Source organism: Vigna angularis, chromosome 5 (assembly GCF_016808095.1).
Source record: "Vigna angularis cultivar LongXiaoDou No.4 chromosome 5, ASM1680809v1, whole genome shotgun sequence".
Classification (NCBI taxonomy): Eukaryota; Viridiplantae; Streptophyta; class Magnoliopsida; order Fabales; family Fabaceae; genus Vigna; species Vigna angularis.
The window spans coordinates 33,582,673-33,596,002 of record NC_068974.1 but is presented as its reverse complement, the minus strand read 5'-3'; the positions used below and the strand labels follow the sequence as shown (position 1 = coordinate 33,596,002).

At 35.9% G+C, this 13,330-nt stretch overlaps 1 protein-coding gene and 1 long non-coding RNA gene across 2 annotated transcripts; both read right to left on the bottom strand.

Moving 5' to 3' along the window:
• Window positions 1-321: 321 nt before the first annotated feature.
• LOC108322014 (uncharacterized) lies at window positions 322-929 on the bottom strand. The gene is made up of 2 exons (XR_001831561.2): window positions 616-929; window positions 322-506 (listed from the first exon to the last, which is right to left on the bottom strand). It is a non-coding gene; the product is annotated as an uncharacterized LOC108322014 (long non-coding RNA).
• Window positions 930-11,638: 10,709 nt separating this feature from the next.
• On the bottom strand, window positions 11,639-12,934 carry LOC108322001 (uncharacterized). Its single transcript, XM_017553936.2, has 2 exons — window positions 12,096-12,934; window positions 11,639-11,972 (listed from the first exon to the last, which is right to left on the bottom strand). Exons 1-2 carry the CDS (start codon window positions 12,932-12,934, stop codon window positions 11,639-11,641), a joined length of 1,173 nt encoding a protein of 390 aa, XP_017409425.2.
• Between the last annotated feature and the right edge of the window lie 396 nt (window positions 12,935-13,330).

The window sequence follows — 13,330 nt, the reverse complement described above, 5'->3', positions numbered from 1 at the left end:
GAACTTTTTGTATTATCTATTTATTTTATTTTTAAAATATATTGATTTTGATATTTTAATATATATTATTTTTTTAATATATTAAAATATTTGAAAGGACAACAAGATAAAGAGACAAAAAAATCATTTAAAAGGGAACACAAAATTTATGAGAGAATTCTGATTCCAACAAATTATTTTTGTTTTAGTTAGAGAATTATTTTTTATTTATTTAAATCGAAACTTTATTTTTAAAGTAACTATAGTAAAGTGGAAATGCAAATAAGATAGAGAATCAATCATAAGACAAGTTGATCAAGTAACCAAATTAATATTTTAAAATAAAAAGGAATTATAGCAGAAATTATTATAAAATTCATTTTTCCATGATTTTATTACAAACATGTATAAGTAACATGTCTAATTTTGCTCTCGAATCTTGTTAGAGTGAAGAATTAATTACTCTTCCAAGTTGGGACAGTTTCGCAAGCAAGAATCAACGACGTCAGTCACATCACCACGACCATCTGAAACATAAAAGCCATTTTAAATGAGATGAAAAGGAAGAAGATTAGTTCAATTATAAAACAATAAAAACATTAACGAAAATTTGAATTTCATTTGAAAAATAAGTACCAATAGTAACAGTGAGGGTCTTGCTCACGCCACACTTTGTAATACAATTGTAGTGAGTGGTAGACACTTTATCGCATTTTTCAAGACATTTAGCTAAACAAACAGGATAAGGGTGTTCTGAACCTAAACAATCTAAAGCACATTGTGCAGCACAAGGCAGTTTTGCCTCAATACTTAGAATTTGCACAAAACCTAACATGAACATCATTAAAATTGCTACTATGTCACTTTTCATGTTTTCCTCTGAAACTACTCTAAGTCTCTACACTCTAGGCTAAGATTTTGTGTAAATTTGTGTTGCGTTCTAAGGAAAATTGAATCTCAATTTAAAGGCACAAAAAGTGTGTTTGAAGTAACTTTAAAGCTCATTATTTGTCAATAAGCTAGTAATTTAATTCTCATTAAATATGTGAATTAATGAATTTATGGGCTAAAAGACGGTTAGGCCCATCATATTTTGGTTTGGTTTAATTATTTGGATGATTTTTATTTTAGTAAGAATGTGTAAAATTAATTTCCTGTTTTTAAAAATATTTCAATTATGTTTTAATTTTTAAAATAAATGTTTCAATTAAGTTATTTCTTTTTTAAAAATTACTAACCGTGTTATATGTAACATCCCGATTATATAATAACAATTATTACATAATAAAGACGTCAACATTCCAATAAAGAGAACAGTCGGATCATGACGTGTAATTAAATGTAAAAATTTCAGTCATTCAAAATAACAGAAACGGAAAATTTAAACTTAAACAGTTTACAGATTCGAACACTACACGTGTTCAGATAGGAATTCCTAAGAAGACTACTCCGCAGTCTCAGTATCGTCCAGCTCTTGCTCCAAAGTGATCTCTTCAACGACGTCTGCTCCCATCCAAGTGGATGATCATCGCCAGAGAAACATACCCAAACAGCACATAACACAAACAATGCAAGGGTGAGCTAGATATAAAAAAAACATATTATTTCCTAGTACATTTAATTCATGATATCATACATAGGTACATATACAGGAACAATTACAGCATACTCATAACCCACATTTCATAACCTCCTACGACTCATCCTTACGCCTACATAGTTCAGCTGGCACTCCCCAACACTATGTAGAGTAAGTCACAACTCATATTTACACTCGCATAGTTCAGCTGACACTCCCCAACACTATGCAAGGTAAACACATACGATTTATCCTTACACCTACATAGTTCAGCTGACACTCCCCAACACTATGTAGAGTAAGTCACAACTCATATTTACGCTCGCATAGTTCAGCTGGCACTCCCCAACACTATGCAAGGTAAACACATACGATTTATCCTTACACCTACATAGTTCAGCTGACACTCCCCAACACTATGTAGAGTAAGTCACAACTCATATTTACGCTCGCATAGTTCAGCTGGCACTCCCCAACACTATGCAAGGTAAACACACACGATTCATCTTTACACCTACATAGTTCAGCTGGCACTCCCCAACACTATGTAGAGTAAGTCACAACTCATATTTACGCTCGCATAGTTCAGCTGGCACTCCCCAACACTATGCAAGGTAAGTACATCCCAAATCACCACTATGTCTCCTTTTCTGAGGATCATGGAATTACGTCCACCACCATGTATCCCCTCCTTGAGGACCATGGAATTACGTCTGTGAATTATACAGTTACTAACAAATACCAGATATCCCCATATATTACAGTAAATCCAACACACCTAATAAATTCACATATTTTCACATAATTCTCATCACAGTATACATTCCAAACATTTGTACACGTAGTTCAATTTAATAGAAGAAAACATTAGTTATAGGGTACTATACGAACGAGCACTATTCACCCAACACCTTGGAACGGACGTTTCTGGACGAACGCCATTTAACAATTTGCACGAGCGTCTCTTCAAAATGGACGAACGCCATCTAACAATTTGGACGAACGTCCTTTCCAGATGAACGAACGTCAACAAAACAATATGGACGAACGTTGTTTAAGCAATATGGACGAACGCTAGCTTGATGATTTGGACGAACACTACAGGACGAACGCTCAACAACAGGCCGAACACTCTTTTGGACGAACGCCACGGACGAACGCTCAAGGTCGAACACTCTTTTGGACGAACGCCACGGACGAACGCTCAAGGTCGAACACTTCTTGAACGAACGCTAGGATTGATACTTAGGTCGAACGCTCACTCCGATTGAAGGACGAACGCTCAGTTATTCGGACGAACGTTCAACATGCAACTCAAGGACGAACGCTCACTATTGCATCGCGCGCTCAGGCGCGACATGCCAGGCGCGACTCTTCCAGAGGCTGGGGCGCCTGGGCGCGACAGGGGCGCCCGGGCGAGAATTCTGCAGAATGCAGAATTCTACAGATTTGAGGCCAGAACCTCGTTTTACCATTTTCAACCCTTTTTATTAACTTCTAACACCCTAAATTCATGTTTTATACTAGATTGAACTTACCTAATTGATTATAAACGTTCCTTATTCAATTCTTAAGGGATTCATTCTCAAATTCAACCATAAAACACCAATTTTCACAACTTAGATACTCAAAATCCAATTCTACCATTTTACACCTATTTTGATCAATTTGATGGCTCTAACAAGTCATAATACAGTGGGTGAAACTGTTCCAAATGCTCAATAACACTCTAGACCCCAAATACTCAAAATCACTACCTCACTTCCTCTCCAAATGACTAAAAAGCTATGAAATTCCAATTTCCTTCAATTCCAAAACATACAAGATTACATACATGAATCAACATATCATTTTCATTCCAACCATACACACAACCACAAATTTCCAGCATCTACATCATGCAATAACTACCAACATACAGAAAATCCAACTCCCCTTACCTCTTGAAGACCTCCTAGCAATCTTGAATGCAGTAAAGCTCTGGACGTTCTCTGCCTCACCTCTGGATGTAGCACCCAACACTTCACTTGAATCTACCTTCCTCAAGCTTGCAGTTGCAACGCCGGACGACCTCTGCCTCACTTCTCCCAAGTCTGCAGCAAGCTTACTCTCTTCTCCAGATGCAGCATCCAACCTCCCTCAATCCCTGATTTCCCTTTTTAAGAAGAAAGACACGTTGCTTCTCACAGCCACTGCTCAGTGATATGCCCACCAAGGAAGGAGATGATGGTGTTCTCATGGTGCTTGGAGCACTTGGAAGTGAAGAGGTCCACCATCCACCAGCCGCCCACTCCACCCAGCCGTCCACCATCATTGTGCAGCCGTCCACTGAGCTCCTTCCCCCACTAACAAAGTGCAGCAGCCCATTAGAAGGCCTACCCTACCATTTTCATTTTTAAAAAAATAAAAAGGACACCCGGTCCTTACATTATATGTCCCATGTTAATTTATAGTTTTAATTGTTTTTTTTTTATATTTTTGTAAAAAAATTGTTAACATGTAAAACACTGACAATGTCACATACTATGATATGACATTTTTAATGTCAAAGTATTATTTTATTGATTTCAATTTATTTTTTATATATATTTCTTTAATTCGATTTATTCTTTATACATGTTTATTATAAGACTAATGAAAAATATTTATAATAGTAAATTTTAGCATTTTATTAGTAATAATAATTTTAATGGATAGAAAATATAATTAAATAGAAAATTATGGTAAAAAATTTTAAATTTTTGATATAAAATGATAGTAATTCTAGAAGGAGAAGTTCAAATTTTTGATAATTTATTTATGATTTTTTTTTTAAAAAAATTGAATAGTAAAAAGTGAATAGTAAAAAAAATGAAAAATTGAAAGGATAAGAATTTCTACGTAGCATGGAAGGAGTTAGGATCAGATTTGATCAAGTGGATGATTAAAATATTATTTAAAAATAATATTAAAATAATAAATAATATTAAAAATTATTAAATAAAAAATTTTACCTATAAATAGTCATGGGAGGGAAGGGTATTCTGCACAAAGACAGGAAGAATGAAGAGAGAAATCTTGAAATTTAGAGAAGAAAGAGTTAGGAAGAAATTTTAGTTGTAAGAAGAGTAGAGATTCTGAAGAGTTTTCGGGGAACAACTTCTAGTAGGAAAATAATTCTGGAGAAGAGGTAGGGGATCTAACCCTTCTAAGCTTTTATATTATGATTTAGTACTGTTTTATTACTATTCATGTCTTGAAATTCTGTGTGAATACTGTTAATGCTTACTGTATATCTATCTATATTGAATTTCTGTGTTAATATTATATGATGTTGTTTTGAATCTGTAAATAAGAAATTTGTTAAAACTAGTTGAGGAACACTTTGACTAAGGAAAGACTTGGTACTTAAGTTTTCCATTATGACGCACCTCTCTTTCCTGGAAGTCTACTCGACAAGTTTTAACTTAAATCTTGCTGAACATATTATGTACTATTAAACTATTGTGCAATATATCTCGTTGGAATGAATTCATGTTATTATGGTAGATACGAAATTATGAATTATAATTGTGATGGTAGGATAGAGGAATCTTAAAAACCGGAGTTGGTACATCCCTGATCATAGAACAGCCCTGGTCCAATCCAGTAAGTTGTGACTAGTCATATGTACTGGCGTTTATGGTGAGTTTGATTTGTCAAACATTTGATTCTTCTCCGGTGACCATTTATGGTGATATTTTAGTATTGTTAATTTATTGTGATATATTCATTTTGTATGATTTTTGCGATGATTGGATTTTATTATATTGGATTTGAATTTATGCATCTGAACATGATATGAGTATTATGGGGAGATTTTGTAAGGGTATAATGTGAGTTGAGGAATATGAATATGGTATGAGTCTTGCGGAGAGATTCAGTAATGATATGGTATTTGTGTATATGTTGATGTTGAGGATCCTGTTGTTGGAGGTTATCCTGATACTCTAATAATCACCTAGTCTCAAGTAGAGAAGGATGAATTATGTGGTGAGAGGGGCAGGAGGTCCTGGTCTATGTGCCGGTTTTGGACATAGTGTTGAGGACTAACCTTGTGGATGGTATGGAGTATTTTGGAAATGTATTTGTAAGAGGAAGTAGAAGTCATCACAAGTGCATAACCTCTTGTGACCGCTCATCAACGTATCATCCGGATGAGTGTCTATTGAGTATTGTGGGATGAGTGTCTATTGGGTATTGTGGAACGAGTGTCTATTGAGTATTGTGGGATGAATGTTTATTGAGTATTGTGGGACGAGTGTCTAATAGGAATTGTGGTATGATGGAATGAGTATCTATGGTGTAATTGTAGTATGATGGTATGAGGGTGTCTGACATAATTATTATATGATGTTTGTATCAAAGTAATTATGCATGTTTTATAAATGATTTGTTGCATGTTAGCTCACCCTACTTGTTTGTGTTTGTGTATATGCAATGATCGTATAATTCGTTATACAGGAGCAGATGAAGGAATGTCGTCTGATCCAGTGCCAATGAAGAAAGAAATAGAAGAATAAATTAGAAGAATTTGAGTTATATTTATGAGTTTGTAGTTGAAATCTGAGTTTAAAACATATGTATAAATATATATCAACTATAAATTTTCAAGTGTGAAATTACGGGATGTTACCGTAAATGTAATGTTACAATATATAAATTATGCATTATCAAGTGTGAGATTATAGGATGTTACATTCAATTTATATTTTTAAATTTTTTTATTTAATTTAGTCTCAATTTTTTTTGAAATGGAACATTATTATCCCTCCTCAATTTGAGAAAAATTTATTATTTGTATAAATGTTAAACTAACATTTTTATTAAAAAATATTTTTTAATATAATACATTATTATATATTATTAATTTATTTTTTGTTAATCCATTTTTTTTATAAGATTAAAATTAACTAAATATAAATATTTTTACAAAACAAGCAAATATTTAAAACTAATATATTATTTATCCATATTTTTTTATAATAATAAATTAATTAATATCATTTATATAAATAATAAATTTGATAATCTCTCAATTGGAAGCAAACGTATTATTTGTATAAATGTTGTATTAATATTTATATTAAAATTTAGTAGTTAAAATCATGATTAACAAAACATGAGTTAATAATATATAATAATATAATATATTAGAAAATCATTTTTAATAAAAATATTAGTATAATATTTATACAAATAATAAATTTTGTTTTAGCATAATATTGTTCGAGAAAAAATAAAACTAATTTAAATTAAAGAAATAATTGTCGCATATTGTCATATGTCACTAATAATGACATATTATGACATATCACACTATCAGTACTACATATCACACCAAATACTTAACAAATGGAACCAAAGTTTTATAAAGGAAAATTAAAAAAAAATTAAAATAAAAAAACACCAATTGATACGCGTTCATGCCATTAACGTGTTAGTAATTTCTTTTTTCAAGAAAAACCAAATTGAAGTACATTTTCAAAAATTAAAACACAATTTAAACTTTTTTCAAAGTAGATACCAACTTCATACACTCCCACCAAAATGCAAACCATCCATGTAATTAAGCATTTTGATTTTAATATTATTTTCTTAGCTTTAATTTATTCAATGAAACACCTATCTTCACTAAATATGTAAGGACTAATTTATTTGAGTTTAAAGAATATAATTAAATTAAATAAAGAATAAAAATATCTTTGGTAGAAGACTGTACGATTTAAAAAAATCATTCTTCATTTATTTTACAATTTTATTTTTCTAAATTTTAATTTTCTTGAAAATGTGCTTATAGATATTTACACGTGTTTCATCTGAAATTTTTTTGTTTAAAGAGATAAATAAATATATTTAGTAAAATATTTTTTCTTGAATAGATAATAAATATATTTCATTTGATAGATGAGAGTTTAAAGTGTAACAATCGAAACCAATTGTTACTAAACAATAATAGTCAGTATAAAGTATAAATCTATATAAAAGGTGTTTATAGTCCTTCAAAATTTTCAAATATATTTTCTTAAATATTGTTTCGGTGAGATTTGTGAGACCGAGACACTAACCTTCGACTGGTGCGCTTTGCTTGTCTGCTTCCAGTTTGGACCGATCGGTCACCTTCAATATTGGCCGCTTGGTGGCCGCTTTGGATCGGAGGGGGAGGTACCTGCAAAAGGCACTCTGACGCTCAAGTTAGGAGCGGTTTTATGAACTGTTTGTTACAGTTAAATATTGAAGCCCTAATGTAAGACCCATGAAAAATATTTATAATAGTAAATTTTATCATTTTATTAGTAATAATAATTTTAGTGGATAGAAAAATGTAAATTTTGGATATAAAATTATAATAATTTTAGAAGGAGAGGTTCAAATTTTTGGTAATTATTTAGTAAATTTTTTTAAGTTGAATAGTAAAAAGTAAATAGTAAAAATAAATTTTCAGCATTTGGATTCCTTAGCATGGAAGAAAGTAGTAGGTAGAAATTAGGATCAGATTTGGTGAGAAAATGATTGAAATATTATTTTTAAATAATATTAAAATAATAAATAATATTAAAATATTAAGGAATAGTAAATTTTTTTTACTATAAATAGCCATGGGAGGGAAGGGTATTTTTCACCAAGAGAAGAGGAATCAAGTGAGAGCTTGAGAAATAGAGAAGAAATAGTTAGGGAGAAATTTTTAGTTGCAAGAAGAGTAGAAGTTCTGAAGAGTTTTCGGGGAAACAAATTCGGAGCAGGAGATTAAGTCTGGAATAGAGGTAGGGGAGCTAACTTTTCTAAGCTTTTATATTATGATTTAGTACTGTTTTATTACTATTCATGTCTTGAAATTATGTATGAATATTGTTAATGCTTACTGTATGTTTATCTATATTGATATTCGGTGTAAATATTATATGCTGTTGTTTTGAATCTGTTAATAAGAAATTTGTTAAAAACTAGTTGAGGAACACTTTGGCTAAGGAAAGACTTGGTACTTAAGTTGTCCATTGTGACGCACCTCTCTTTCCTGGAAGTCTACTCGACAGGTTTTTAACTTAAATCTTGTGTACAGATTATGTACTGTTAAATTATTATGTAATATATATTGTTGGAATATATTCAATTTGTATGATTTCTGAAATGATTGAAGTTTATTTGATTTGAATTTATGCATCTGAACATGTATGAGTATTACGGGGAAATGTCGTAAGGGTATAATATGAGTCGAGGAATGTGAGTATGGTATGAGTCTCGCGGAGAGATTCTGTAATGTCATGGTATGTGTATGAGGATTATGGGTAGATTTCGTAAGGGTATAATATGAGTTAAGGAATGTGAGCATGGTATGAGTTTCGTGGAGAGATTCTGTAATGACATGGTATGTGCGTATATGTTGATGTTGAGGGTCATGAAGTTGGAGGTTATCCTGATACTCTAATAATGATTCAGTCTCAAGTAGAGAATGATGAATTATGTGGTGAGAGGGGCAGGAGGTCCTGGTCTATGTGCCGGTTTAGGACATAGTGAGGGGACTAACCTTGTGAATGGTATGGAGGGCAGAATGTCCTGGTCTATGTGCCGGTTTAGGACATAGTGAGGGGACTAACCTTATGAATGGTATGGAGGGCAGAATGTCCTGGTCTATGTGCCGGTTTTGGACATAGTGAGGGGACTAAGAATGACATCACAAGTGAAAAACCTTCAGTTGTATCGCTCATCAACATATCGTTGGGATAAGTGCCTATTGAATATCGTGGGGATAAGTGCCTATTGGGTATTATGGAATGAGTGTTTATTTGGGTATTGTGAGATGAGTGTTTATTGGGTATTGTGGAATGAGTGTTATTGGGTATTGTGGGATGAGTGTTTATTGGGTATTATGGAATGAATGTCTATTGAGTATTATGGTATTTATTGGGTATTGTGGGACGAGTGTCTAATAGGAATTGTGGTATGATGGTATGAGGGTGTCTGACATAATTATTATATGATGTCTGTATCGAAGTAATTATGCATGTCTTATAAATGATTTGTTGCATGTTAGCTCACCCTACTTGTTTGTGTTTTGTGTTTGGGTATGTGCGATGATCGTATAATTCGTTATACGGGAGCAGATGAAGGAATGTCGCCTCACATAGTACCAAGGAAAGGGAGGAGTAGAAGAACTATAATTAGAACCTTTTTACATGTATAGACTTATATCAACTAGGAAATTTTAAAGGGTGAGATTACGGAATGTTACCGTAAATGTAATGTTAATTATCAAGTATGAAAATTTGGGATGTTACATTAATGTGAAAAGTTGGGATGTTACATTAATGTGAGAATTTGGGATGTTACACCTAATATGACGTAAATAGAGCGTATTGCAGTATGAGTTGAATCTGTCTTTACCTAAAACCTAAACCCTTATTTATAGAGTTCAAAGGAATCTGACAAATTAATTTACCTCTTAATGGTCATTAATGCAAACCTTAATTGTTTAACGACAGTCGTTATAACATTCATTGTGCGTTACATCTGCTTAATAGTTGTCGAGACCGAACGAAAGAGAAGCTAGTCGAGACCGAACAGGTGAAAAGCTGGTCGAGACCGAACGAATGAGAAGCTGGTCGAGACCGAACGGATGAGAAGCTAGTCGAGACCGAACGGGTGAAAAGCTAGTCGAGACCGAACGGATGAGAAGCTGGCCGAGACCGAACGGTAGCCTGTGAGCCCATAGTAACATAAGCCCCCCAAGTCTGAGTTAATCGTTCGGCTTTAGCCGAACGGTTAACTATAGGACTTATGAGTTTGAGGGAGGTTGTTCTCGTTGTATTAAGGAGTTTGCTCTCTGTGCTTCAAGTCGTTATATCCTATTTGTGCCGAACAGTTCCATGGATTGAATTTGGCCGCACGCTCGACAGTCCTTGTTATCAGAACTTTCTGATTGATGAGAGTGAGAACCGTTCGGTTGAGAGGGATTTTCTTCTCGGTCTTTGGTTTCGTCCTTGACGAGGGTTTTACCTCTCGGCCGAGTGGGATTTACCGCTCGGTCTTTTGCTTCGACCTTGACGAGGGTTTTACCTCTCGGCCGAGTGGGATTTACCGCTCGGTCTTTCGCTTCGTCCTTGACGAGGGTTTTACCTCTCGGCCGAGTGGGATTTACCGCTCGGTCTTTCGCTTCGACCTTGACGAGGGTTTTACCTCTCGGCCGAGTGGGATTTACCGCTCGGTCTTTGTTCTCAACTTTGACGAGAGGGATTTACCTCTCGGTTGTGATTTGCAGTATCTTGTTACCTCTTCACTGAGTGGGATTAACTGCTCGGTCTTCGAATCTTTATAGAGGAATTTACCTCTTCACCGAGTGGGATTTACCGCTCAGTCTTCCAATCTTTATAGAGGAATTTACCTCTTCGTCGAGTGGGATTTATCGCTCGGTCTTCGAATCTTTATAGAGGAATTTACCTCTTCGCCGAGTGGGATTAACCGTTCGGTCTTCAAATCTTTATAGAGGAATTTACCTCTTCGCCGAGTGAGACTTACCGCTCGGTCTTCGAATCATTATAGAGGAATTTACCTCTTCGCCAAGTGAGATTTACCGCTCGGTCTTCAAATCTTTATAGAGGAATTTACCTCTCCGCCGAGTGGGACTTACCGCTCGGTCTTCGAATCTTTATAGAGGAATTTACCTCTTCGCCGAGTGGGATTTACCGCTCGGTCTTCAAATCTTTATAGAGGAATTTAACTCTTCGCCGAGTGGGACTTACCGCTCGGTCTTCGAATCTTTATAGAGGAATTTACCTCTTCCCCGAGTGGGATTTACCGCTCGGTCTTCAAATCTTTATCTTCAATTTTGACGAGAGGGGTTTACCTCTCGGCCGAGCGGGATTTACCGCTCGGTCTTTTTCTTCAGACTCTTCGAGACTTTCTTCGCTGAATATGCACTTCTTTAGCAACGTTTGGGAACGATTGATTGGGCATCAATTACCTGGCCTTATTTATTCCATAATGAAAGCATATGACCATAGCAATAGTCTAAATCAAGTGAAACTAAATTTAACCATGAAATTAATAGAGTTTGGAGGCTCCTCCTTAGTTGATAAATCCATGAACCGAACGTTCCCGATGACGACTGGGACTGCGACTATAGCCCCGCCCTCGCTCGTCTTTCCTAATTGCCCGCTCGGGGCTTCTTCTTGAATATCCTTCCTTAGGGAGGCCGTATCTTGCTTCCTTTATAAACCTACGGAGATGTCCCGCCCGGATAAGATTTTCTATTTCATTTTTTAACGTGATGCAGTCTTCTGTAGTATGTCCATAGTTTTGATGGTACCGGCAACTCTTCCTTTCATCTGCGTTTCTTGGGGATGGTTTCCTTTGGGGTGTGAGAAGTTCCGCGCTAAGGGCTTCTTCGAGAACTTTTTCCCTAGGTGCATTGAGGGTTGTATAATGGTGAAACTTAAATGGCCGGGGAAGCTCCCTATTCTTATCGTTATTGTCGAACGGTCGTTTGCCGTCCTTTCTACTTCCGCCCACATCAGCCTCTTACTGTCGTTTCCTTTGCGACAATCGCATTTCCTCCATACGGATGAACTCAGCTGCTCGCTCTTGGAGCTCCTCCATAGTTTTTGGCGGTCGTGCATACAATTTTTCCGCAAAATATCCTGGTCTCATACACGAAGGCAAATTATTGATAATAAAAGATTGATCTATCTCTCTAACCCGTCGTGCGGTTTCAGTATACCTCTTCATAAAAGCCTTCAACGTTTCTCCTTTCTCCTGCTTAGTATTTACCAAATCCGTCGGTGTTACCTCCTGCTTCCGATTGGATGCGTATTGTCTCCTAAAGAGGTTTTCCACAGTAGCGAAGCAATCCACTGTGTTGGGAGGAAGAGTGTTATACCATTCCAATGCCTCTTCCTTAAGTGACAACGAGAAGGCTCTGCACATGATCAGGTCGCTGTCTGTATAGAATGCCATTGCATTACCGAACGTCCTTAAGTGATTATCCGGATCAGCCGAACCATCATACTTATCCAATACGGGAGGAGTCTTTTCTGGCATTGGGGTTTGCATGATGGTCGTCGTGAAGGGCAATAAACTGGTAGGCCGAGCGGTCTGCAGGGGTGTTGGTTCCCTTCTAGCCCGACCCTTCGGGTTGGCGTGATTATGGCTTGCCTCATTAGCATTTTCTCGATTCGAGGCGGACCGCTCGGGAGGTTCCCGTTCGGCCCTTAGCGCCCTCATCTCCTCCTCATGCCTCCGCCGCATCTCTTGCTGCGCATGCGCCTGCGCTTGTATAGTCTGCGCCTGTGCCTCAATCTGGGCTTGCAACTCTCTTATTAAATCTCTGGTGCTCTGCTCCTCCATATTTCTTGTGGTCACCATTGGGTGTCTTCAGCTTGCTCTCGGCCCCACGGTGGGCGCCAAAATGTTTCGGTGAGATTTGTGAGACCGAGACACTAACCTTCGACTGGTGCGCTTCGCTTGTCTGCTTCCAGTTTGGACCGATCGGTCACCTTCAATATTGGCCGCTTGGTGGCCGCTTTGGATCGGAGGGGGAGGTACCTGCAAAAGGCACTCCGACGCTCAAGTTAGGAGCGGTTTTATTAACTGTTTGTTATAGTTAAATATTGAAGCCCTAATATGACGTAAATAGAGCGTATTGTAGTATGAGTTGAATCTGTCTTTACCTCAAATATAAATCCTTATTTATAGAGTTTAAAGGAATCTGACAAATTAATTTACCTCTTAATGGTCATTAATGCAAACCTTAATTGTTTA

Excerpts from the sequence above, each read along its gene's own strand:
- LOC108322001 (XM_017553936.2), bottom strand. The coding sequence starts at position 12,934 with ATGGTGACCACAAGAAATATGGAGGAGCAGAGCACCAGAGATTTAATA. Across the intron at positions 11,973-12,095 it reads TTGTCGCAAAGGAAACGACA|GGAAAAAGTTCTCGAAGAAG; the intron begins GTAAGAGGCTGA and ends CAATGCACCTAG.